This window comes from Arvicola amphibius, chromosome 1, assembly GCF_903992535.2.
Source record: "Arvicola amphibius chromosome 1, mArvAmp1.2, whole genome shotgun sequence".
NCBI classification, from domain to species: domain Eukaryota; kingdom Metazoa; phylum Chordata; class Mammalia; order Rodentia; family Cricetidae; genus Arvicola; species Arvicola amphibius.
In genome coordinates this window covers 9390218-9417578 of record NC_052047.1, presented here as the reverse complement: position 1 = coordinate 9417578, position 27361 = coordinate 9390218, and the positions used below count along the sequence as shown (strand labels likewise).

Genomic DNA, 27361 nt, shown 5'->3' with positions numbered 1-27361 from the left:
ATGGCCAGAGCGCGTGGGTTACTGTGTCTGTGGCTGGGTTGCTTCTGCCTGAACCTGGCGCAGGGACAGAGACCGAGCCTGCACCTCTCTGAGCCCCGCCGCACTGGGACAGACGACCGCACGACAGGTGGTGACCCGAGTCCGGACCTGCCGCCGCACGACAAGGTGTCGGAGCACATGCTGTGGCTCTATGACAGATACAGCGGCGGTAGTAGAGTTCAGGACACCCGGACGCCCGGCTTGCAGCCCCTGGGTCCCCAGCCCCTGCGCGGTGGCAACACCGTCCGCAGTTTCCGAGCCGCAGCTGCAGGTGAGTGCGGAGGGGAGGGAGCCCTTCCCGCCCCGGAGTGCAGAGGGCAGTACCTCCCGCCGTGCCACCCCGCGGTCTCCCGGCCCCAGGCTGGGCAGTCCTGAGACCTTTCTGGGTGCCTGCCTTCCGGTCCCCTGCCCTCTCGGAATTCTCCAGCTGCGTTCTGGATGAGCCCAGTTTGAGCCAGCCAGACTGAGATTGGCAAGTGGGAGAAGAGTTGGGACAGTGGCGTAGCTTAGTTAGGGGTGCAGCGTGGGAAGAGGCCAAGGGACAACACCGCAGCAGACTTGCCTTCTCCCGGGCACCTCTACCGAGAGGAGATCTTTCGCTGTTGGTTAAACTGCTTGGCGGAAATTCCCTCCGACAGGCTTTGGCTGCCTTTATTCTGAAACGGATGCCATTTTATGCCAACCTCGGGCCAGAAGAGAAAAGTGCACTCAGCAGGCATTCCCTATCCCAGCACTCAACTCCATGACCTTTGTGTTACCATATCTGACACTTTCTTCTTGATAGTCCCCTAGCGGCAAACAGACAAACAAAACCAGGTGCGTGAGTGTTTAGATTATTTCTAACCCATCTGGGCAAGTAAGTCTTGCGTGGTCCAAGCTGGGAAGAGTTGGGGATGAGACGAGACCGCCGGTGGAGAGTAAACATCTTTTAGTACCAGCGATGAAAATCTCGTCTTCCCGATTTTTCAACACAAATCATTGGCACTGAAATTCATGTCTGATCGCCACCCCCACCCCAAACCAGCCAGCCCTTGTGCTGAAGTGAACAGTTTACTCCAACAGCTTGAGGGCAAATTTCGTGGACACTCAGTGTTTATATCTGCTTTGAGGTCGCACTAGGGGCTGTGTACACCACCTTCACGATTAAGGAAAAGGTGATTGCAAAGTCTGCCTTTTGAGCTTGTGTTGAAGAGAACCAGCAAGAATGTTAAAGGATAGAGACTGTGTCTCAACTGCTCTCTTTCAAGTCTGTCCAAATTACTGGATGGATTACCCCCTCCCCTCCCCAACTTAACTAGTTAGGACCCTGGCAAAAAAAAAAAAAAAAAAAAAAAAAAAAAAAAAAAAAAAAAAAAAAAAAAAAGGAGGGGGTAGTAATCCATCAAAGAAATCTCTTGCTTGTCACTGAAATTCATTCTGCAACTCAGAGGCATAATGACATCTATCTACAATAAATGTGAGTTGGGCTTTTAATGCAGAGAAGTCTTTCGCTAGAATCTGAGCTAAGTCAGATTTCACTTTCTTCATAGACCCATGGGCAGGACATGTAAAGAGGACTTGTCCTCTGCTGAGGACACAAAAACCCATCTTGCCTGTGCAAGATAGCCTCCTAACCACTTAAAGAGAGGACCCTGACAGCTGACCACAGCAGTGACCCGACTGTTTATATTAATGAACGGCTGAGGGTGGAACTCAGCAAAGGAGCAGTGTGGGGCTAATAAGGTCTGGAAGAGGACTGGTGGGTGGGCAAAGCAGGTGGCAATGAGGAAGCCATCCAAATCCCTCTGGCTTTGATATTTTTATTTGATTCTTTCCCCCAGAGAATAGTTGAGGCATCCAAGTGACAAATTATTTTTGTATCATCAAGTTTTATTTTGAGTGTGGGTCGCAGTGTTAGAAGGTAAAACTTGAGTTTGTCTCATTCACACACCTAGTTTGGCTACTGATTTTAGACTGAGGAAATCATGGATAAGAACCTGATCACATCTCTGGCTTTCACTCATTCTACCCATTATAACTCTGATGCCCATTATCAACCTCACCACAGTGTTAAACCACGAGATGATAAACTCTTCCCCAAGCCAGACACTCCCTTGAAATGATGGATTGCAGCTTGGAACATATACACAAGGCTGTGTGCCCTGATAAGAAAAGGAATCACTTTAGCATCCTACAAACTGTCTTAATGACTTATTCATCAAATGTAGACGTGTGTGTGTGTGTGTGTGTGTGTGTGTGTGTATGTGTGAGCTAAAGCGCCGGGTTACCTCTACTTAGAGACTCCTGCAGAGGTGGTTCATGTTAGACCCCTTCCTGGATGTTTAGCTGATCACATGACGCTACGATTTTGAGATAAGACCCTTCTGACTGACATGAGACATGATTCTGGGAAGGAAAGTGCTACAGCTGTCACGTGCTGCTCTCCCCAACACACCCTTCACTTGGTGACCTGTGTTGATGTAGGCAAAAGATGCCATCTGTGTTAATAAATTAGATTTGTTTTCCCAGCCCACCATGCTTAAGCTCCACAACATATGTGCCTCTCTCTACCTAAGACGTTACAGATTTTATGGAAGGTCGGGTGTCTATGCTCTGTATATAGAGTGCCTACTGATCTTCCAGGCTCTGCTAGCGCTTACTCAGGCTGAGTTATAGCCTTAGAGAGCCATTTGCTCCTTGGAACCTACCTGATTAAAATTATTTATTGTTCTCAACCTAGAATAGCTGAAGTTGAGCTGCAGTGGGATCCCTCTGATTGCTTCCTACTTAAACCATTACTGATGGCAGGTGGCGTAGATCCTAAACACACTTTGCTTTGCACTAACCCCTTTTCTCCTCCCTCAGCTCCAGGCAGTTGGTGGGCCAAAACCAATGGTTTGGTGTCTTGTAAGCTTTTCTTTTGATATGTAAGACTTTATGCAAAGAGGGGTTTTATCTTTTCCTTTGTAAAAAGTGATTCTCAACGTTGTGGCTGATAAAGAATTCCAATCTGATAGAAACATGTCATCTGGAGGGAAGACAAAAAGGTGTGAGATTAGCTTTTATCTTGATTTAAGTGTGTCCTTGGCTACTATTGGCGTACACAGTACTTTACATAAGGTTTTCTCTGGTCCTGATCCTTCACGGTACATAATTTATGTTCCTTATTTCCATAGTCACTTGATCTTACTTGTTTTAGTTGTAACTTCTCTAGGAAAAGCAATGGAAGCTGAGTTTTCTTATTAAAAAACTATCACTACTTACGACACACAGCTATAAAAATATCACATTTCAGAGGATGTGTATTACCTTTAAGGAAAGTATACTTGCCTTCATGAATAACATCAGGAAGTATTGAAGTACTGCAGACTCACGAGTGAATGTTTTGCCTCGATGGAGAAGTATGGGGGATGATTCTTACCTAATCTAAACCAAAACTTTTCAATATCAAGGACTGTGGCTTTGACATATTGCTAAAGCACGATGCTAGCCGATAAGGCTGTAGGAAGGTTGATATATGATCCAGGCCTGAATAATCATTACTAGAAACGCATATGACTAGAAGCCAGTGCCCTGAAGGATACATGGATCAGTGGGGAAGGGTCATTTTTGCTGTGTTTCATGACAAGAGAATATAATGATGTTATTAAGACATAGTAATCAAGCTTCCAGGCACCTAGAAACAAGGCTTGAAACTCTAGAGTCCTTGGGTTGTATAATGTTTTCATTTAAGGGACAATAGTACATCTGGAGGCGAGGCACTGGGATGCGCAGCTGCTTTGAATTATACACTACTTTGAATACATGATAGCCTCTAATGAAGTTTTACTGTAATAGGCAAGACAGCTTTACAATTCCTGACATTTAAAAATCCATAATACCATGAATTCTTGATTATTCATGCTAGATGGGAAGGAGAAAGAGAATGAATTACATTTTTTTTTTAAAAAAAAGAAATCAAATATAGCTTTGTAGTGTAGTTACACACACTCAAAGACCCCAAGAGAGCATGAAGGTCAATGTGAAAAACTCCTAAGCAGATAATTCACTCAAGCAGATGATTTACTCAATTTTATAGACTACAACTACATACATAATAAGGAGCTGAGAGAGCTACATGCATTACCTGAGTCATGGAAGTTCATAAGTGCTTGTTTGATTTCTTCAAATATTTTAATTAGGTAGAAATGTGAAGGCCAAATTTGCTTTTAAGTCTTTTTGCATTATGAACTTTTCTATTAGGAAGACAGATTGAAGAAAACAGGTCCTTTGATGGAAGCATAAATAGGCTTCATAATATAATTGTTGAACAAATTTTCAGCACGCAGATCTAATTTCAAAATTGGTTCTTTCTAGTGGCCTGGTCTTATTTTATAAAGGGAAGTTTCACAGAAAGGTCTCTGGGAGGTACTATATAAAACTGGGTGCCGAGGTCAAATGAGATGGAAAGAATGGTCAGTGAAGAACAGGCCCTTTAGTGGGGATGTCGCCTTAAAAGAGCAAGTGTTCTCCTTCCTCCTCAAGAGAGCCTTCTGAGAATTGTGGCCCTAGGATGTCTAGTTGGAAAAACACGGGTTCAAGAATATCCTAATTTGCCATAAAAAGATCTGTAAAACTCAGTGCCCATCTGACTACAGATGAGCTGGACAGGCTTGGGACACATGATTACACTGTCACCTTAAGGACGTAGGTCCATTTGGCACGGTCCTGTCTTCTTGTTTCCAGGTCACAAACTTCTCTCCGTCTAACTGTAGAGCCTCTGTGTCTTTGTATTTTATTTTCTCCCCTTCCGTAGGAGTCATTGTTTTCTTCTCTGTGGTTGATATTTATTGTTTATGGCAGGCGTGGTATCTTGAAAGAAAAGTTTTGTTATTTGTGGAAAAATACAGTAGTGGAAATACATGTCATATCATTAATATTGGGTCAGCATTTGCGCCTTGATGAGAGAAAGTCTTAGTCAAGGCTTCTCTCAGGTCTTTTAGTTCTCTCCAGTGCCTGCTGTAGTTGAGGGATCTAATGAAGTTATACCTATCAGGAATGCCGGTGACAATGGCTGTGCAATTTGACATTCATTGTCTATGACCTAATCAGGTTTCTGTGCTACATTATGGAGAAGAACTTTTATACCCAAATTTTAATGATTTTCCCCCAATTTGCTGATTTTGCAAATTCTGATAATTAATATCGTCATCATTTTTATTGTAGCAGTAGTAGCAGAAATCTGGAATTCTTACTGTTAAGAATTCTGTCATTAAACAGAACTTGAGAGGGAAAGAGAGAGAGAGAGAGAGAGAGAGAGAGAGAGAGCATGTGTGCAGTGTGTGTATGTGTGTGTGTTGTCTGTGTGTAAGAATGCCATGTATATCTAGGTGGCCTTAAAAGCCAGATGAGAGTGTCAAATTCTTTAGAGCTGGATTCTGAGAAGACATCCACCTGACCTCTAAAGGCTGGCTGGCCAGCTCCCTCTCTTTTAGTAAACCCATCAGGTCACAAACACCCTGAGAAAGAAGAACAGGAAATTTTCATCAGCTTCCTTTGAAGCCTCCACCATAGAAAATCCTAACATGCTGAATGAGACAATAAATAGAATAGCATTCCACAATTCAGAGAGTGTTGATCATGTTGGGATCCTGAGCACTCGGGGGCCACTCTAGAGGAGCGGTCCTCAGGGCTCACAAGTGCCCACGTGCCAGGTGAAAGCACAGACAGGAGCTCCAGTCCAACAGTTTGCTTGTGAATGTCCAGTGTGGGCTAAAGAATTCTCACAGGATTCTTGGGGATCTCCATGCTCCACAACATAGAATAACCAGTTTCAAGGATTCTATTAAGAAACGCTGTAACCCCGTTTTCCTCAGCCACCAAGGACAAGGCAGAACTAATCACCTGTTGAAAATAGGGTTGGAATAGCATAAATTGTGCCATAAGATGAGTTCTGTGTCAACGTCATCCTGTAGTACCCTGGGATACACAAGCACGTCTTATTCCCAACATTTGAGGTGTGTTTATGTTTTACGTGAAACCAGAGGGAAAACGTTTTTGAAAAATATTAAGGATACTCATGTTTCTAAACTTGTATTATTTCTTTACATTGACTTTTTCAATTGAGTTTCACTCTTTTTTCTGTGAGATAGACTCAAGTTTGGTTTAACCAGTCTCATAGGTGAGAAACGAAGCCTAGCCGTGTTAGATGAACTAGCAATATGCTCAAGCTCGGAATTTAAATCTCACTTTTAGGCTTAGCCAACAGAAAAATAAAACTTCTAGCTCCTCCCCCCTTTTCTATATTAAAATCATTTAGCTTGCTGGGTAGTGGTGGCACGTGCATTTAATTCCAACACTCAGGAGGCAGAGGCGGGCAGATCTCTGAGTTTGATGTCAACCTGGTCTACAGGGCAAGTTCTAGGGCAGCAAAGGCTACACAGAGAAGCCCTGTGTCAAAAAAACAAAAACAAACAAGGAAAGCAAAATCATAATCATTCATCACAACCAATCTCTGAGTACGGCAGCTAGACTCAGTTTAGTCTCCACATTGACTCAAGCAATGATGCTCAAAGTTGCTGTGAAAGACTGTGTGCTGCACCCTAGCTGCTTAAAGAGGGATGAACACAAAGAAAGTCTTGGAAATCCAAATTACTGGCTGCAGTTAGTACGTAAAGAAATATATCCCAGGATCTTACTCAGTAAACTAATAAGAAGTAGCTGAGGTAGTTATACAGTGAGAGAATTGTGCCCAGGCCCTTGAAGTGATAGCATTCCCAGTGCAGGGAAGGAACTGTGGCTATTGTAGTGCTGGTGAGGCTACTGTTGATGGGAGGAGATGCACCTTAAAACTACGCAGATTGCAGGAGGATACAGCCAACACAGGATGCTCATGCCCGACATGATACTATTTTCGATAAATGAAAAAGAAATCTTTGCCCTTAAAAATAACCATCTTTTGCCCTTGTAGAGCATTCAAAAGAAATGATGATTCAAAATTGTATGCCTTTCTCTCACCCGTGCAAAGGGTTTTCAACACAATTTGTTTGTTCAATTGAGAGAGACGGGACCTAGGGTTTCCCTTCTTAGCCTTTGGAAGGCAGAATTTCTCTCACTTTGCCCTGAAAATTTGGGGGACCTGCCACAGTTCGTCATATGGTTTGAATTCAACAAACATCTCAGTTGAATTGAATATGTTGTTTAAGTTGTGAGTCGAGAAAAGAGAGTACCAAAGCCATCAACCAAGAACACTAGCTTTAAAACTAAATTGGCTTTAAAATAATTTCCTGGGTAGTATTTTTCATTAACAAATAAAATAACTATTCTACTTCATGAAATAACTGCTTTAATGATTCCCATTTTCATAGCCCAAGAAGGGAATTGCAGAGGTCCCTCATACTCAAGAATGGTTCCTCCAACTTTGGGGAATTTGAAGTTACTTGACATATTTTTCGCCTTGGCGTTAAGTAGGAAACACTCTTGAACTTGGTAAAAGTATCAGCTGTTGATTTAACAAATTGAACAAATGCTCTTCAGTCCATAGATGATCCAGACTGTCAGAGTAATCAAGGGCATTCAAAGAGTCTGTCTGCCCCCTGGGTGTTCACAGTCCAGGAATGCCCTTGGGTGGAGGCTCTGTGCCCATAGCTAGTGAACGTGTTTCGAGTCTAGAAAAATATACATTAGCTCATCTTTTGATGGTGTTTTGCTCTGTACATAGTGAATAGCTGTTTTGGGATCACGCGAGACTTGATCATTTGACTGAGACTTCAAAATAATACAAAATGTCATGACTTGTGTTCAGCTTCAGAGCCTCTGTCTGGAGCAGAGTCCCCCCACCCGCCAGCAATGGCTGCTCAGCTAGTGACTTCTGGGTACCTTCATTGCACACCCCCAACACTGGGCCTTCCTACAAACTCAACTCAAGAAATGGGGAGTGGGTGGGGAAAGGTGTACTTAATTACATATTTTCAGTATGGTTGAAACACTTTCCCTGCTTCCTAGGGATTTAACTAGCCATCAAGATCTCATTTAGGCTATTTGCTTTAAAGTCGAACTTTTCAGGGAAAGCTTTCCATTGTATCTGCTAATTCCCTTTGAAAACATTCTGCATTCTGCGTGGGTCAGCATGAAGGTGTACTGCCTCCTTTGTGCCTGCCTTACCGTCTCAGCTAGTAAAAAGGGAAGTTGACAAATGGAGACCAAAATGGTTCTAAGACCCCTAAGCTGCAGCCTGATCACAAGTCCCCAAACTGGAGTCCACTCCCTAAGCTCAAGCCTTGGTTTTGTTTTTCAGATAATCTTCCACCTTTATTTAATGATTAGAAAGATCAATACAGGCAAAAGGCAACCTGAGTTCCCCTCCAAACAGTTGCTAACTTGCCAGCTAATTTCTGTGTTTTTTCATTTTATAATAAGTGAGCAAAACTGGTATATTGATTTTACAGAACAAAATAAAGGCACTTCCTGAATACAACTGAAGGGTCAGGGAAATACAGTGCAAAGCAAAGCCCTGTCACCAAGGAGTTTACGGTGTTGTGAAGGAGGCATCGTGCAAAGAAATAATCACAGAGGCAGGGGCCTAGCCAAGGAGTGGGTTGTCAGCACAAACTGACCTCCTGGCGAATGCTGTTGCTTTCAAGGAAAAAAAAAATCTTCCCCAGGAGAGACTAGCTTAGTGGCATAGCTTGCCTAGCTTGCTCAAGACCTTCCATCTCCAACACAGAAACTGACCTTCCAAACCACCCTCCAGTTCTCAGATATAGAGAACTCTCAAAATAGTCAGAACACAAGGTTGTATGTGCTTGTGCTTGGTAACGCTGACCCAAGTGCTGTAGATGGAGTCCCTGAAAGGAAAATTTTTGTGCTGGAGTGGCCACCAAACAGTATGAAAATAGTGCCACCTATTGGTAGCTGTATTTTCTCATTTTTTTTTTTAAAAAAGCCACCTCTTTTCTGCTTTGAGAAAAGCTAGAAACAAACCTGTTGTGTTTTGCTGTACTTTGCAAGGTTCCTGAGAAGTTTCTGGTTCCCACACACCTTCTGTTACATTGTCTTAACACTCCTGTAGTGCTATTGACTTACGGCTGCCTTCTTGTGAGTCCATACATGTTTCTCTGTGAAGTTGGAGCCATGACCTATATGACCCTGTCCAGCCCCCATTCAGCTATGACTTTTCGGTCTCGCCTACAGCACTGGAAGACACATCATGATTGTAATCTGAAACCTCTCACATATTCAAATGCAATTCTTGGGGCTGGAGAGATGGCTCAAAGACTAAACGTGCATACTGCTCTTGGGTAGGATAGGCGAGGCATTTGCCTCCTAGCATTGGCCTCAAAACCACCTCTAGTTATAGGTCCAAGAAGACCTGAAGCCTCTCAAAGAGTGTGGTTACCACTCCTCACCAAAGAAGCTTGTCTCTACAGCAAGTGGAGACCATTATAGAACCACAACGAGACACAACGCAGAGAGAAATGGGCTTGTGGAGACTCCAGTCCCAGGAGATTCTTCTGGAGACCAGCTTCTGCATCTGTTCCTCAAGGAGCATTGTGGGAAAGGAGGAAGAAAGCTCAGAGGGACCAGAATGCCAGGAAGTCTTCTATGAGACTGGAGCAATTTGAAGTAGGCTTCACAAACATGATCTAATAACAACAATAGCAATATATATATATATATATATATATGTATATATACATATATATATATATTTATATATATGCTAACCCTGAAGGGGGAACATCTCACTGGGTCCACCCCTAGACAAAGAGCTGTAGGCAGCTAATGACTGCTGAGAGAGGCTTAACCTCTACCGAGGATGAGCCTCTTAATTGATTAACTAATACAATTAGCCCTGAAACCACTTACATAGAAACAACATGACAACATGAACTCAGTATGTTATATTTATATATATGTAAGGTATGTGTGTATGTGTGTGTGTGTGGTGTGGTGTGGTGTGTGTGTGTGTGTGTGTATGTGCATGTGTGATTATAATCAAAGAAAAAGTCTATCAATTTGAGTGCTTGGGGTCTGTACTAGGTGGTTTTGAGATTTCCTCTGTCAAAGAAATTAATCCAAAACTCTTCACTTTAGCTTCAGGCAGACTTTTTATAAAAGGGCAAAAAGCATCCATATTCTTTATCAAAATAGTATAAGATCAGTTTCTAGGCCACATACTAACATTCTTTTCCTCTGAAACCTCTTGATCCCTACAGTTCAAATCATTTTCAGCACCACTGTCTTCCATGCTCCTACTGGTACATCCCATTAAACAGGGCTTAAACCATCCCACTGCTTTCCTAACCCAAAGTACCAAAGTCCATATTACTCCAAACAAAATTATGGTCAGGCCTTTCATAGCAGTACCTTAGTTCCTGGTCCCAACTTCTATCTTATTTTGGGTTTCTATTGCTGTGAAGAGATGCCACAACTAAGGCAAATCATGTAAAGGAAAACATTTAATTTAGGTGGCAGCTTACAGTGTCAGAGGTTTAGTCCATTATCGTCATGGCAGGGAGCATGGCTGCAGGCAGGCAGACATGGTGCTGGAGACAGAGCAGCTACATGTTGATATGCAGGCAACAGGAAGTGGACTGAGTGTCACACTGAGTGAAGCTTGAGCAAAAGAAACCTCAAAGCCGGCCCCTCCATGACACACTTCATCCAATAAGGCCACACCTCCTAATAATGCCTCTCCAGTTGGTTTCTTTCAAACCACCACAGTTACTATTGCTGTCAAACACCATGAGAAAAGCAACTTGGGGAGGAAAAGATTTATTCAGTTTACATTTCCACAGCACTGTTCATCATCAAGGAACTCAGGACAGGAACTGAAACAGGGCAGGAACCTGGAGGCAGAAACTAAACCAAAGGCCGTGGATGGTTACTGCTTGCCGGCTTGTTCCACATGCCCTGCTTAGCCTGCTTTACTATGGAATTCAGGACCACCAGCCCACAGATGGCACCACCCACAGAGGTGTTGCCACCATGTCCTCCTTCAATCACTAATTAAGAAAATCCCCTCCAGGGTCACATGCAATCCTGTTTTATGGAGACTTTTTTTTAATTAAGGTTCCTTCCTCTCAGATAACTCTAGCTTGTATAAAGTGGACATAAAACTATCCAGCACTAGAGGACATGAAAAGAGTTAGAAGGGAGGGACATTGAAGTGGTTAGAGGAAGGAACGGAAAGTGGGGAAGTGGTGTGATATATTTTAATTTGTGTCCTGCAGAATATCTAGCAGACTCTTTTGTGTAGCAGGAATCCCAAAAGACCTGCTCCCATTTAGGCTAGCTCAGCAGTCATTTCTCTGTGGGTCCTGCATGTCCAGTTAATCAGTCCAGGCAATAGCAATTTCTTGCCCAAATGGCTAGCAAACTCTGTAAGGAGCCTCTTTGATGCCCATCTTCCTCTTGAAGTAACTGGTGCTGCCAGGAGCAGACATGTCTCACTGTCATGAAAAGTCTTAAGTTCTTAAACATTTTAAATGCCATATTCTAAAGGTCTCTGAAAGATTTGAAGAATATTTATCTAACTGAAATATATCTATATACATTTAAAAAATCTAACTAACATGACTACAAGCTTGACTATTATAGATGATTATCTATTAACCTATATTTTTAATTATACATTACATTTTTAAATGAACTACACAATCACAACATCATATCAAGAGCAGAAATATACATATAACAACATTGACCTTAATTTTATATCAATAAACCAAGATCTTTACCAAAGCAAATTATTCATATCTATATCATATCCCCCTTTAAATGTAAATAAACATTTATAGACAATATTTGGGAATATGGGCACAACTTTCTCCATACTGCCTCCTGTTGATTGTTGAACATAGTAATTTTGGGGGGTGTTCACAGTGGCCTTTGGTGGGGGGAGTCTTGTTCCATCAAACCACACCAGTTTGGAAGCAATTCACAGGTTCTTGTCCTCTGTGGAAACAAGAGAAGAACCTCTTTTCCAAAGCAACATATCCTTAGACCCAAATTTGGAAGTCATGATACTTTATAATATATATGCTGGTTTAGCTTAGCAGCCCACACAATGAAATGTCTCTTTGTACTTAGCTCATTCACAGTCAAAAAATATAAAGATAACACAATAATATACATAATCCAGACTCTATGAATTTTCCATTTTTACTTGGCTTATTTTTCTTTATTCCTTTTAATCTATGACTATATGTACTCTGTCTCTTTAAGGACTTCACCCTTTTTTTTAAAAGCACTAACTTTATCTTATGACTCTCTATACTCTTTTTCTTCTCTCTTTCAAGTCTCCGTACATTTATCCAACACCATGACTCTTCTGGATTTTTCTCAGTTAGACAATACCATCCCAGACAGTGAGGTTCTAGTTACCTAATTGTTAATGGGTCTACGTGTGTTTTGCTGAAGTTCTTTCAATGAACCCTTATAATAATTTTATAGTTGATTCTACTAAGTGTACTTTATAGATGAAGGAAGCAGCAGTTTTGGAGTTTAGCTATTGTCTACAGTATGAATGAGTCTTGGCCATAGAGCTTTTACTGCGAGATAAGGCAGTGGACTGAAATCAGAGAGCTAGGATGAGAAGGCAATGTGATAGAATTCTGAGAATTAATTGACATTGAAGTTTGGAGCTGAGGAGGAGGCTAAGTGATACCAGGGTACAATGTGAGGAGATATGTACTTGAAAGAATGACATATTTAGGTGGAATGAGATACAATGTGGAGGAAAGAAACAAGGTAAGTTTACCAAGTGAGACAGTGGCGCCCCATCCTTTGGTGTTCATCAATTCCCCACCAGTGTACTTGTGGGCAACCTTTCATTGCCACGTACTTGAAATGGGCAGCCTTCAAGCCGGGCGGTGGTGGCGCACGCCTTTAATCCCAGCACTCGGGAGGCAGAGGCAGGCGGATCTCTGTGAGTTTGAGGCTAGCCTGGGCTACAAGAGCTAGTTCCAGGACAGGCTCTAAAAAAGCTGCAGAGAAACCCTGTCTTGAAAAACCAAAAAAAAAAAAAAAGAAATGGGCAGCCTTCTCCTCCTTGCATTTCAAATGCCTCTCAGCTATATGAAGTTTGGGTAAAAGTATATGTTGCGGTGACTGGGCTGAACTAAGGGCAGAGCCCCTGAACAGCCCTGATGCCATGGCTTTGTTAGAAAGGTCTGTAAGATATTATCCCAGTGTCATGGATTATACAAATGTGCACAAATGGCAGTTTCCTCCTTTTGATTCACACAATGTTAAAAATGAGTAAAATATGTTCCCGTTGCACTTCCCCCATGCTCGGGGACTTGATGAACTCATTTTAAGTTTCCACATCTTTATAAAAATGTTTTGTTTTTTACTGAAACGTGTTTTTGATCAGGAACATAATTTCACGATTACGTGTGTGTTTCTGAAATAAGTATGTATATGGAACAAGTGCATGGAGGCAGTCTCTCTGGGACAAACCCCAGGGTCTGGATTCCTCAGATCTCACCTCGGCCTAGCTGGAACTCAGTAGATAATCCTGAGAGAGCTGCTTTCTGCCTTCGCTGACCCACTTCCTGCTCTTTCTATTGCTAATTTCTCAATTAGTACAGTGACGTAATAACTGCAGTCATTTTTCTTGAACTATGTTAAGTTTAGATTTCGAATTTATGGAATACCAAACTTCAGACAAGCTGAACAGCAACGCTGTGTTTTTACATTTTTTAAAGGTGTGTGGCTCATTTGTTCAGACACAGTATCCCAAATGCTAAGCTCTTATCCAATCTTGTTTTGTAAAGCAGGTAGAAAGAGTCAAAATTCCTATAACAATGTCAGTCCGGGCTTGGATCAGAACAGCAATTTACATTTATATTTACATTTCTATAGGGGTAGAGGGACAGCTCCAGCTCCCATGCTGATGTACTCACGTCAACTTGCCTGTAAAGCTTCAGGGTTCCTGGAATTCAAAGTGGCTGCTTACTGGAGATCTGGAAGCCCCTTTTGGAGGAAGGGTTCAGACTGGGGCACTGACAGAGCTGCCTGTGAACCTCAGTTGCTCTTATTGCTGTGCTTTCATACTTGAGGGGAGACAAGGCTAGGTACAGTTGGGGCTTCATCTTCTTGCATCACCAGATTTTAGGCAGATAATCCTTCAGCCAGTTACAAGTCTGGTCCAATTGGGCAGGAATCTAATCCAGAGTAGAGAGACATGAAATGAATGCAAGGATGCCCCGCTTTCACGCTGCTTTTAGCAGTCTTGTGATCCATTGGAAGTCCATGTTCTTTATCCAAAGCAGTTTGGATAATACAAAGTATTACAAAGCGTCTTTTGTAATAGTCTTTCTATTTTGTGAATGCGAACATTAGCTTGTCCAGAGTTACAAAGTTAATAAATCCAGGTCAAACTCTAGACCCTCTGCTTGCAGCAGCAGGATACAGGGTTTGTAGACATTGGTCTTGGTATTCTCCACATCACCTGCTACCATACACAAACTAAGTGCATTAGTGTGCTATAATTTCTGCACATTTATGGAGCTTCAGCTGAGGGAAAACTAGCAAAGCTGACTGAAATTTGCCATGGTCTTCTTCTAAAACTCACCCCTGTCAGTTGAGTGTTCTCCCTAACAGAAACCCTCAATAAGGAGAGGCTGAACAATTTTTGTTCTGTGTTGTTTTCCTTCTTAAAAAGGTCTCTCTTTTGAGACTATAATATAATTACAACATTTATCCCTTCCCTGTCCTCCCTCCTGACACTCCCATATACCCCCCTTGTTCTTTTTCATGAAAGCAACATTCACATAACATGAAATTAACTATTTTAAAGTGAACAAATGTTAGAGTGGCAGCAGTGTTGTCAGGTACCACGCTATTGCAAAGTCCAACTTGTTCTGAAATACTTCCGTCAACTGGAAGTAAAACCTCAGAACTCTTACAGAGTTTCTTCTCATTCCCAGCTACCTTTAACCCCCAATGAACCCCTCTGCTTCTATCTTTGGATTTAACTAGTTTAGATGGCTTAATGCAAATAAAATTAAACAGAAAGTGAACTTTTATATGTGGTTTCTTTGTCTTGCATAACTTCTCAAGTTTTATTCATGTTCTAACACAGTAACAGCATTCTGTCTTATACAGACACTATAAGTTGTTTGTCTGTCCATCGGCTGATGACTACTTGGGCCATTATCACCTTCGGCTACTGTGAATGTCCTTAATTCAGTGTCTGTCTTCAGTGTCTGAGGAATTTGCTTTATCATATGTTAATTTCCTGGTTAGGTTTTTGAGGAAATGCCAAAGTGTTTTCCATAGCAGCTGAATTAATGTATACCTACCCTAATAATGAGGAGTTCCAGTTTCTTCCAGTTCTGGTATCTGAGGCTTTTGATTGTTGCCTGTGATAGCCACACTGCTACAGGAAGAGTCATATCATAGAGGCTTCGGTTTTATTTCCCTAGTGACTAATTATTTTCAACATGTTTTCATGTCTTACCAGGAACTTGTCTATCTTCTTTGGAGATGTACCTACATCCTTTGTATTTCAGCATCTCTGTTGAATTAAAGCTGTCACTTGTATGTTGCTTTCTGGCTACTAATGTTTTATATACATGGATAGGTGATATTTTATCAGATTCTGTAGATCATCTTTTCATTTTCTCAGTACTTACCTTTGATGCATGCACAAACATTTTAACTCTGATAAAGTCAATTTTATTTAGAACTTTTATTTATTGATGTATTTTTTATTTTTACTGAATTCATGTGGTGGCATATTAATGAAACCGTTACCAACTCTAAAATCATGAGGATTTATCCCCATGTTTTCTTCTTATAAGGATTTTTAGAGCTTTAGCTGTTATATTTAGTGCACTGATTTATTCTGAGTTGAATTTTGGATAGAGTAGACAACAGTAGTAGTTCCTATTTACTTCACTTACTCTCTTTGTTTTTCTTCCCTAGGAACTCTTGAAAGAAAGGGGCTGCACACCTTTAATCTGACTTCTCTGACCAAGTCTGAAAATGTTTTGTCAGCCACACTGTATTTCTGTATTGGAGAATTAGTGAACATCAGCTCGAGCTGTCCGGTATCCCAAGGATGTTCCCATCATGCACAGAGACAACACGTGCAGATAGATCTCTCTGTGTGGATCCTCAAACCCAACCAAAGCCAGCTCCTTGGTCACCTGTCAGTAGATGTGCCCAAGCCTTATCGAGACAGCATGACTTGGCTGTCGAAAGACATCACTCACCTCCTAAGAAAGGCCAAGCAGAACGAGAAGTTCCTCATAGGGTTTAACATTACTTCCAGAGCGCATGAGCAGCCCAAGCGCATGCTACTTTCCCCGGAGCCTTACATCTTGGTGTATGCCAACGATGCCGCCATTTCTGAGCCAGAAAATGTGGTGTCTAGCTTACAGAGACACAGAGACTTCCCCGAAGGAACTGTGCCCAAACTGGATAGCCACATCAGAGCTGCCCTCTCTGTTGAAAGGAGGAAGAAGCGTTCTACTGGAATCCTGTTGCCTCTCCAGAACAATGAGCTACCTGGGGCAGAGTATCAATACAAGGAGGATGGCGTGTGGGAGCAGAGAAAGCCTTACAAGACCCTTCAGACTCAGCCCCCTGAAAAGAGTAAGAACAAAAAGAAACAGAGGAAAGGACCTCATCAGAAAGGCCAGACACTGCAGTTTGATGAACAGACCCTGAAGAAGGCAAGACGAAAGCAATGGATCGAACCTCGAAATTGTGCCAGGAGGTACCTCAAAGTGGACTTTGCTGATATTGGCTGGAGTGAATGGATTATCTCCCCCAAGTCATTTGATGCTTATTATTGCTCTGGAGCCTGCCAGTTCCCCATGCCAAAGGTAGCCACTGTCATTTACTTTGTGCTCGCTTTGTTTTTGCATGGGGTAGAGGAGCACGCTGAGTGTGTGTTTTCATTTAAGAAACTCTATTTGGAACCTTATTTATAACATTCTAAAGTATAGCATAATGGGCAATGTGGTTATGCTTGGGTTTTCTTTGATGATTGTTAAAAGTAATATGAGGTATGAAGGCTATGAAAACCATATGTGGAAAATATGCATTTTTGTTTCTAAACATGGTGCATATCCAGCCATGTGGCCACTAGTGAATATACACCTGTCCTCAGTAAGCAAGCCCCAGATGGCAAAAGCTGATCTCTGAGTGGTATTTAAGGGATATATGAATATCGTGGAAGCAAAAAGAAGGAATAAAGGGTCTACTGCCCTGCTGTGGGGCATTTTTGGATAAACATTTTTTCATGAGGTGAAATGTCCCCATGCAGGTCAAGATTTGGGTTTGGCTAGATCAACTGGCCTAAAACCCAACAGATGTGTGTTTCATTTGCTAAACTGCAGAACACACACACACACACACACACAGAGAGAGAGAGAGAGAGAGAGAGAGAGAGAGAGAGAGAGAGAGAGAGAGAGAAACGCAGAATGTGATGACAGTGACCTCCCTCAAGGCCCATCTTACCCTTCCAGAAATTACCTTCGTTTATTCCAAAAGCATTAGAGACTGCATTTAATCATATAAGCTTGTTTTTGTAAGTCTTTCCAACTCCAGTGTCCGTCTTTCCATGCAAGTCCAAATGGCAGGTCTCTCTGCACTGGAGCATAAATAGTACACTCTATAGTAAAAATTAGCCACACCCTCAGGATCAGGTTTAGCTTATTACTCTACTTCCAGTCTCAGTTTACAACAGCTTAAATCTCTACCACACACTTAAAAGTGACTAAAAGGCAGACTTCAGAAGAGGAAACACAGTGGGCTTTTAGTAAAACCTGAGACCATTTTTGCTGTTCTCTAAAAATAGAGAAAAATGTTCCTTTTCTTCTTAGTCTGCAATTTCAGTTTATGGGTCTTTATATTGCTACTTTATGTTTTAATGCTATAGTCACTGATTGACAAACACAGAGAAAGGGCTGAAGACACAAGACTGGATCAGGCTCAGGACCAGTGACCTATCTAAAACCCTGTTTTCCTTGTTGGTTATTTCAGAAAGATGAGTTTTGTACATTTCCTACGAAGTTGTCATTCCTGAGGAGTTTTGTAACTTTCTGTTTTTAGAATACAACCTGAAGTCAGGGTTATGAGTTCAGGGCTGTATCAAGAGCCTTATCTTACTTACCTCAAGATTCTTAAGGACCTTCAGTGCTCAGGCAAAATGTGCTCAGCTGGGGTGACATTTGGAATCCTGGGTGCAGCAAACATGGCGAATGTTGAAAGCAGAGATATGTCCTGTTTCAGGGTATGGCTTGCTTTGTGACACTGAGAATTGGGAATGTAATTCAAAGTTAATCTTCAGATCAGAGTGACTGACTTTAGGTAGGTCTTTAGGGTTTGTCCAGACAACCTCTTTCATTCCCATTTGTTGTAGTTTCTTCTGGGTAGCTTGGAGAAAATTTTCTTCTCTTCCTTCATTATGCCAATGAATGTTCAGGCTCCAGACAACATCTGAACGTAGATGTTCAATCCCTTCGCTTTTCATCCGCAAACCCTGGAGAGCTCGGTTCCCACTTTTCTGTAGCTTCTCCCCACTAGTGACTCTAACTTCATTCTGTTGCCTTTCACTGTTTGTAAACCCGGTCTCTTCAGAAGGACTTTTGGAGGAAACTGAAGAGAATCGTAGTTTGAAAGTTGCCATGGGCTATGTTAATAACTACAGGGGTAAACTTAGAGAGAAGCATTTGCATACTTCAACCTTCATTCGCGGACCTACTTGTTCCCTGATGCTGCTGCTCCACAAACACCTTTTTGCAAGAGCAGACTTGATAGTTTCTTGGGGCTTGAATTTTGGTTTCACCACCGTGCAGCAAGGGCCTTTTAGATAAGTCAGTAAAACTTTCTACATGTTTTTTTTTTTTTTTTTTTGCTTTGAAACAGCGAAAGTAGAGGATAATGAAAACAACAGGACCTGCAGAACAAACATGGTGAGGAAATGAAATCATAGAGCAGTGGACGTGGAGTGGTGGGCACTCCACAACCATTTGCTGTCCAGCTGACTACTGGCCATTGAGGGGACTGAGTGGAACAGGAGAGGCATCTAAAGAAACACTGTGTAGGGAGAGCAAGCACGCAAGGGAAAGCCACGAGGCAAGACAGGTTTTGTAAATGTTTTCAGTCCTTTTTCAAACATCGCAAAACTGAAAATAGGATTCTCCCTCTGGGTTCAACAGCCGTGAGCTCTTCCAAGGAGGTTCTTTCAGGGGGAGAACGGGACGAGGAGAGGATCTGCGGCAGTAACTGGACTCATCATAATATTTGTTGAAACTTGGAAGGACATCAGAGCTCCAGGGACACATAACAGGGATCCATGTGGAGGGCTTTTCTCTGAGGTTGCGATTCTCTTTCTCCAAGTCAAGAGCGGACGTTTAGCCTTGTGCGGAACTGCTTGACTTTCAGTGTGTGCTAGAGCTTCCCTTTAAGTTCTCGAGACTTTGCATCTTCCAGTCAGTGCCTTAACAAAGGAGGATGGGAAATATGAGGTACAAGGAAGAGGTAGTTAATAAGCCCTGCTGTTAGCACAGTGTCAGATGTGGCATCCAGAATGAGATATTTAAATGAAACTACAGTCTGACCAGCAGAGGAAAATGAAGGTCTCTCCTCAGATCAGCATAGCACATGTGGGCTGACTGAAGTGCCAAAGAACTTTCAGACTTCAGATATATATTTTGCCTCTGAGGAAAGTTCTCCCAGGCCAGACTCCTCTGTTGGGCCTCCTGTTTTTGGCCTCCTGGGTGAAAGCCCGGCCTATATGGCGGGGCCCTTCGTCTGCAAAAGTTGACAACCTGCTCTGTAATTCAGAACAGCTGTGTTCTGCCTTTCCCAAATTCCAGGCTTTGCCCTTTCGCTGATTCCAATTAGATAGTTTCTGGGCCATCACACCCATGTGGGCTGGACTGGAAGAGCGTAGAGCAAAACCTCATGGCCCAGGTCAGGAATGAAGGTTCTTAGCGGCTGACATACTCTCCCCTTCCAATGCATCTGTAATCAAATGTAACCAGAGGACGTCATCCACGGCTTGGTGGGGCAAGCCTGGCCAATGGAGGTGTCATTCACAGACACAACAATTTGGGTTAGTTTTGTTTTTCTTTTTTCTTTTTCTGATTTCTGGCTCTTGAGGCCAGTCTGTTCTCCCAGAGAGAGAGAGACTCTTGGAATGAAGCCATCTGATGAAAACTACCCAGATAGCCACAGCCAAGTGCTGTGCCTCTGCCTCCCTCACCACCTCAGCAGCAATGGAAAAACAGAAATTTCAAATGAAAATGATTGAGCCATTGTTCCTGACAGAGATCCAAGAACCCAATAAGGATTAGAGGAATGAAGTTGTTTCTGCAAGGAATTGTGAAAAAGCTAGGAAGAGCAAAGATATAGAGTTAGGCAACAAATAATTGAAATACTTTGAACTGAGAATTCCATATAAAGAGATTCGCATTTAATTAATTCAAAATGATAGACTATTAAAGCTGTCTCTAGATCTTCCAGTTCTAATCTCGCCGTGAAGATGAGCACTATAAACTCGAAATCTCAACAAAACTCAGCAAAATTGCACCTGAATTGATGTGGAAGGTGGACGCTGTCGTAGGAGAGTGATGGGCACGGGGGCTGGGCACAGATTTGCACTTGTGATTGGCACCAGCTCCAAGCTCAGAAGAGAAGGACATGAGAAACATGATCCTAGCTTGAAAACAAAGCTTCTTACTGGCAGCATGCTTCACACCAGCAAATGACAGCATGGATTATTTGTGCATGATGTGACCATTCCTGGTAATGGTAGCCCCATCAGAGGATTCCATAGCTAGGAAAAGGGGATACTCCCTAGTCATCTGAGAAGCCCCTGATACAAACACCACCCCAGAATCAAGGGCTTGGGCCTGATTCTGGTGGGCCCACTGGAGACTACTCATGTACTCAGTTTCTGAACACATCAGTTCTGACTTGGATTTAAAAAAAAAAAAAAGACAGGAATTTTCCTTAGGAAACACCCACAAATATTTTCCATATCTACACCAAGTCACTTGCACAGAATCTTTTATTTTTGTTGATAGGAGTCATTTCTCATAAATGGGTAAAACGGAGGGTGATGATTTCTTCTAAGTATTTCAGTCATTTAACAACATTGCTCCGATGTCTAGATGTACATCTGGGGGAGTCAGGGCATAGCTGGACTAATTGCTCAAGTACCAACCTAACTAAGGTTATCCACATTGCATGACATCTAGGCATTAAACATTAAACACAGAGAATAATGTCAGAAAACCTGATTTTAACTGCCTCTCAGGCTTTTCAGCAAGCTGTTTGAAAGGCTGAGTCTTCCGCATAGCTTTCAGTCAATGATAGAAGGAGTGGGTTGTGCAAGGGTTCCTTGCGAAGATCATCAATCGCAGTACTGCAGCCTGCACTGGCTATTCACTACCATGTTACAACGTTAATGGTAGTTCATGTAAACTTAGCAGACTTGGGGAGGTCTTTTGCTTCTGTTTGTAAATATTAATTATATAGCCTACTGGGAATCATTGTGGCCTTTTTGTATACACTTGCATGCTCTTTGAGCCCTACATTTTTTTCTAGTAATTTTCATTCAGCAAACACATTTTAATATAGAGCAAACACTATGTAAAGTACCAATACTGGGACTTCTTAAAACTTAAGGTGAGACTACCCTGTTCTGTAATCAATTAGAGCTGATTACATTTAATTACCACTTAACTAATTAAAACTATTTTAAATATGCACTTCCAGTCAGTAGGAAGCAAGAGTAAAACAGTGCTGTATTTATTAACAGTAGATACTTTACATTTTTTTTCACAAAAATTAAACTGTGGAGTATGGATTCTTCTTGTTGAAATTAAAAGATGGAATGATTCAGATAATATTTCCCTTTCTCTGCCAGCACACCTTTGTTTAACTTGCTTTAATTTCTCTGATAGTATGGCAACTTTCTGCATTACTTCTCCGTTGGCCTGGGTGCATCCTTGACCTTCTAACTTTTCCCGATTTTCCACTCTGGTGTTCTTTATTGGTTGGGAATTAGGGTCCCAATTCACGGATCTAGAAGTCTGTGAGGCAGAAAGAAATGAAAGTTTTAGTTGAAATAATATTGTCCATCTTTGGGAAATTATCCTCCTTTGTTTTTGTTTGTTTGTCCATTGTTAGCTTTGCTTTTGGTGTGGTTTCTGCTTTGTTTTGCTATGGAGTCTCCTGTAACCCTGAGTGACCTTCAGCTACCTGTGTTGTTGAGGCTGGCCTCGAACTCCTTCTCTTTCTGCCTTCAAGAGTCAGGACTGCAAGTAGGCACTGCCATGCTCAGCTCTGTCAGTCTGCTTGCGTGTTGTGTTTGTGATTTTTGAGGGGCAGCTGGGGACTCACACCTTACACATAGTAGGCATATGTTCTGTTGAACCACAACTTGAGTTCTCAAATTTCTGTTTACAAATGTGTTTTTTATTTAAAAAAAATAAAAGTAATTTAATCCACCTAAGGAAAAAAGAATACTAGGAGAGATGAAGTGTTGCCAGGCATTGTGGAGTCCTAACCACTCCGGGCTTCAGACTGTGGCTCTTCACAGCACTTCTAGGTAGAGTTCTAGAAGTGTTTGTAGCAGCTTGCTACGTGAAATGCATTTTATTTTCTCAGGGAAGAGATTTAACCAAGGCTTCCTTTATTGAACTCCTAACACCCTTGTGAAAACTTTAGGCCCCATACTTTATTCCCAGAGGACATGGCCCACCTTAGACCACCAAGCCAACCCGTCTAAGTTGCCCATGGAGCAACAGTGACCCCCAGTGGTCAATGGTATGATCTTGTCCACTCTAATCTGTAGCCTGAACTGAATAATAGTGTTATACGAATGGAATAGTAAGTAACCAATCAAAGTAAGTAGCCCTTTGGACAACAACAAAACAAATAAATAAGTAGCCTTCTATCCCACTCTGTTTTGTTTTAATAACGGTGAATAAATTTCACTCTAGAGTTGGTGATGATTATCTCTATTGGTGTGTCTTTTAGAGTTCTTCAAAGGTTCATAGGGGGTCAGGGACAATTTTTTTTTTTTTGTCATTGTAATTAAAAACATGGAAGATACATTCATTGGATGGATCAGTGCTGACTTGTTTCTAACTAAGTGATTCCTGCTAACAGAACCGAGCTCCGAGTTTCACTCTACTGTTTACCGGCTGTTTGACTTCAGACACGTCATTTAACTCTCTGAGTCTCTGCAAAAAATGTGACCAATTTGTTGTGAAGATTAAAGGCACCACCTACACAACTCCTGGAGCGTAACAGGCTCTGTTTAGATGGTACAGACTTGGAGGAGAGGAGCTTGGGCTGAGGATTCGATGATGCAGGCCTTTGTAGAACCGTTCAAACAAGTCCTGTTTTTTTTTTTTTTTGTTTTTTTTTTTTTGTTTTTTTTTTATGTAATGAGGTCTGGGGGAAAGCAGTTTCACCTGACATGTTGCGCTTATTTCTCTTTCCAGTCTTTGAAGCCTTCAAATCATGCGACCATTCAGAGTATAGTGAGAGCAGTGGGGGTCGTCTCTGGAATTCCTGAGCCTTGCTGTGTGCCCGAAAAGATGTCCTCGCTCAGCATCTTGTTCTTTGATGAGAACAAGAATGTGGTGCTGAAGGTCTACCCTAACATGACAGTGGACTCCTGTGCCTGCAGATAACCCGGCAGAGAAGGAAGTCAGAGGCTCCATTCAGTCCCTGGTTGCGTTTTATGGACCATTTCTTTCTTCTTTCCTTTCTTTTTCTCTCTTTGTGTTTGCACTGCCAATGCATTTTGTCCCAAAAGATGTTTTATTGCAGAAAGAGAATGATCAAATAGATCGAAGATTTCCACCAAGCAAAACTGAATTTTCTTCTGAACGTAACGAAAAGTAAGATTTTGGTAAATACGGACATCTATTTCATTTTTTAATCACGTAAGAAAAGCTATTACTCAAACTGACTTTAGGAGTGTTACAGACCCTGTTGACTTATTTTTGTATTGGGATTTAAAACTAGGTGGGAAATAACAGCAATAACTTACCGTTTGTCTCTACTCACCTAACGATTAAAGAGACGTAGATAGGAATCTTGAGGTTTGTATTAGTTTTCTTGCCTTAGATTCATGAGCAACCCAGTCTGCTATACCCCCAGCTGGCTTTGATGTTCATGTAAAGAATTTCTGAGATTTGTTTACCCTTGATTTTTCTTCACAATCATGGTGTGTGTTGAGTTAGCATTTGCTGAGGGCTAGTGTGTGTGTACATGTGCCAGGTGCCTGTACTTTTGTTTTTTTTTTTTTTTTTTTTTTTTGGTTTTTCGAGACAGGGTTTCCCTGTAGTTTCTAGAGCCTGTCCTGGAACTAGCTCTTGTAGACCAGGCTGGCCTCGAACTCAGAGATCCGCCTGCCTCTGCCTCCCGAGTGCTGGGATTAAAGGCGTGCGCCACCACCGCCCGGCTGTACTTTTGTTAAAACCTTTTTCCTTTTGTGGTTCTGAAGCTCCATCTTCATGGGATTCCTTTTCTTTTTCAATACCACATTCTGATGAGCACCATCCACTGATGATTGCCATGATTCAAGAGCATATGCCAAGAGCAATGCTTGATCAAGCCATCTGATGGGATGTTTTCATTTCACTGAGTTCCAGAAAAAGAGAATCAGGAATTCCATTTTTGAAAACCCAGATGTAGCTCTCCTGTACCTCCTTTTTTAAAAAACATTTTCATATGCTCTAAGTTAATTTAGGAAGTACTTCCTGAACTTATCGGTTCTCTAGTTCTCTTGCTGTTATCCTTTTTCTTCGCGTGCTGCTGTCCACAGACGTTGAGGCTTAAACCCCATTAGAAATGACCACGTGAATGACTATCATGTTCCCCACCTTTTTCTAGGCTCTCCACCACAGAGATCAAGATATCAGACTTCATCATGGAACTTACAGTCACTTATATCAAAGTTTGCTAAGAAGCTATTCACTGAGAAAGAGAGACAGTCCAGACCACAGTGTGTTTCCATCTCCAATAGTCAAAAGTGCCTCCTTTTAGAATGTTTGTCCTTGAAAATCGCTTTATAGTCTTTACCTCAGAAACTGGAAATGTATCTCAGTGAGTAAAAGTGCTTAGTCCCCAAGTCATTGCTGGGACCAACATGGTGGAAGGAGAGGAAGGACTCCCACAAGTTATCTTCTAACCCGTGCTCATGCATACACACACACACACACACACACACACACACGCACGCACGCACACACGCACGCACAATGTAAACATTTAAAAGATCTTGTGACTGTTTTTACCTGAAGGACAGAATAAATTCAGATAGTGTGTGGCTGGCAGTTGTCTCTTACATGATGATTAGAAAGAAAGTCACTTCAGAGTGTATGTGAGATCAGAACCTATAAGGCTTTATCCCATTTCTGCCTTTAGCTGTCTATAGAGTTCAGTCGTTATTAAAGGCTGAGAGTTTGCTTTCTAAGATGAGCTGTCTCATACACAGTCTTTCATGGGTGACATTTTAATTAAGAAAATTTTACTTAAATGGAATACTTAAATAGTGCCTATTTGCAATGTGTTAGGCAAAAGTTTCTGCATGGTGCCATTGTAAGATTCGGAGAACTCTCCTATACAATATTGGGATTGATGGGGAAAGTATTACATTTTTAAAAGCTGTTTCCTAGATTAAACCTGCTTGGCCATCTCTATTTCTCTCTCTTTCCCTTCTCAACCTCACTCTTCCTCCTATCTTTCCTTTCAAACACTGATCTAGCCATTCTTCCAGACAAACAGACACACACACACACACACACACACACACACACACACACACACACACACCACAAAAAGATACACAGAAAGACAGAGGCAAAGACAGATGCACACAGGGAGAGACGTTTGAGAATAAAAATAATTATTTTTTATTAAACAAAAGGTCTACAAAATCCACAAAAATACCACTGGGTTAGTTTTGTGTTGAGCATATTCACTCCTGGACACAGATCCTACCCTGCAGTGTGGTTAACATACCCAGCAACACTCTACTGGAGAATATTAATTTTTCATCTGCAGGTGGGTATCAGTTTCAGAAAGCTTCTTGATTAGGGGTGGGAGTCTGTGTCTGCCTCCCCACTTAGAGCTAGGATACCATCTGGCTTGAATCTGTGCATTCTTTTCCTGATAACTGTTTTCTGGAATTCCAGTTAAGGGATTACCCATATCCATGCAGTATTTCAAGAATTCTTCATTGTAACCTGTGTAAATAATATATAATTTACGGAATCTAATGCTGTAGAAGGAAACTGGATACTGAATGCCTTAGACCTCAGGATTGCAGTATTCCAGATTAAATTTTATGCTCACCTAGCTATGTATTAACTGATGATCATTTATTCATTAATATAATGTTTTACTATTTCTGTATAAAAGTCTTATTACACATTTAATATTTCATAGACAATTGTAAGTAATACTATCGTCAGTCTGACTTATACAATGTTTTTTTTAACTACATTATTCAGTTACTCTTGAAGCTTTAAATTTTTTCTGTGCTACCAAGTAATAAATGTCTGATCATATTGAATCAAGGTTGGGTTAGAGAATAGCTATGCATACCTGATCTATAAGGATGAGTAAGCAACTAAGTAAGAAATCTTGGGTAAGTCTGATTTCTCAGTATTTTAATGTAGCTTATAAGGGATAAAATGATCCCCCTTTTTCTAAAAACAAGGTTTTCCCTTCAACTTTTCACAGTAATTTCTGTAAATGTTTAAGTTGAAAATTTAATGCCTGTACAGTCAATGGCAATTTAAATATATATTATATGTATATGGAAAAAGTTTAAAGATGCTTTTAATTTATTTAATGACTGTTGCGTTTCTATATTGATAATGATTTTCTTCCTTACAAGGTGAGAAAACATCTTTTTTTTTTTTTTTCTATAGTTCCTAGATGAGACATGACATTTGGTTCTTTCGTCAAGTCCATGTCAAGGGTGTCTCAGTGTAACTGTGAAGGGAACTTCACTACTGATGTATTAAGCTTTGCTGAACTTGTATCATTCTCCCCCAGTAACGAACGACTTTCATTCTATATTACAAAAATAAAAACAGCTTAATTGAACGTTTTCCCATACTATTCTCTTTCCTGGGGACGGTCCTGTTTCAGAAACATTTCTCACTGGGCCACATTTGAAACAAGGAAAGAAGCCGAAACAAAGTTAAATCTTTCAGAAGAATGAAAGCTTTCAATGAACAGAGTTTCCCCAACATCTAACTAACAGAACATGACCTGCATCTTAGAGAACCACAGAAGCTCAATCAGGGGAAATATCCTGTGCTTTTGCAAGTGGGAACCCTTATCGCGACTCATTTAATGTTTA

The 27361-nt window shown here is 41.4% G+C and overlaps 1 protein-coding gene across 1 annotated transcript; it reads left to right on the top strand.

Annotated features, from left to right (window-relative positions):
* On the top strand, nt 1-24268 carry Bmp3 (bone morphogenetic protein 3). Its single transcript, XM_038345592.1, has 3 exons — nt 1-310; nt 15934-16838; nt 23481-24268. The coding sequence occupies exons 1-3, from the start codon at nt 1-3 to the stop codon at nt 23670-23672; spliced, it is 1407 nt and encodes a 468-aa protein (XP_038201520.1). The 3' UTR covers nt 23673-24268.
* Nucleotides 24269-27361: the final 3093 nt, after the last annotated feature.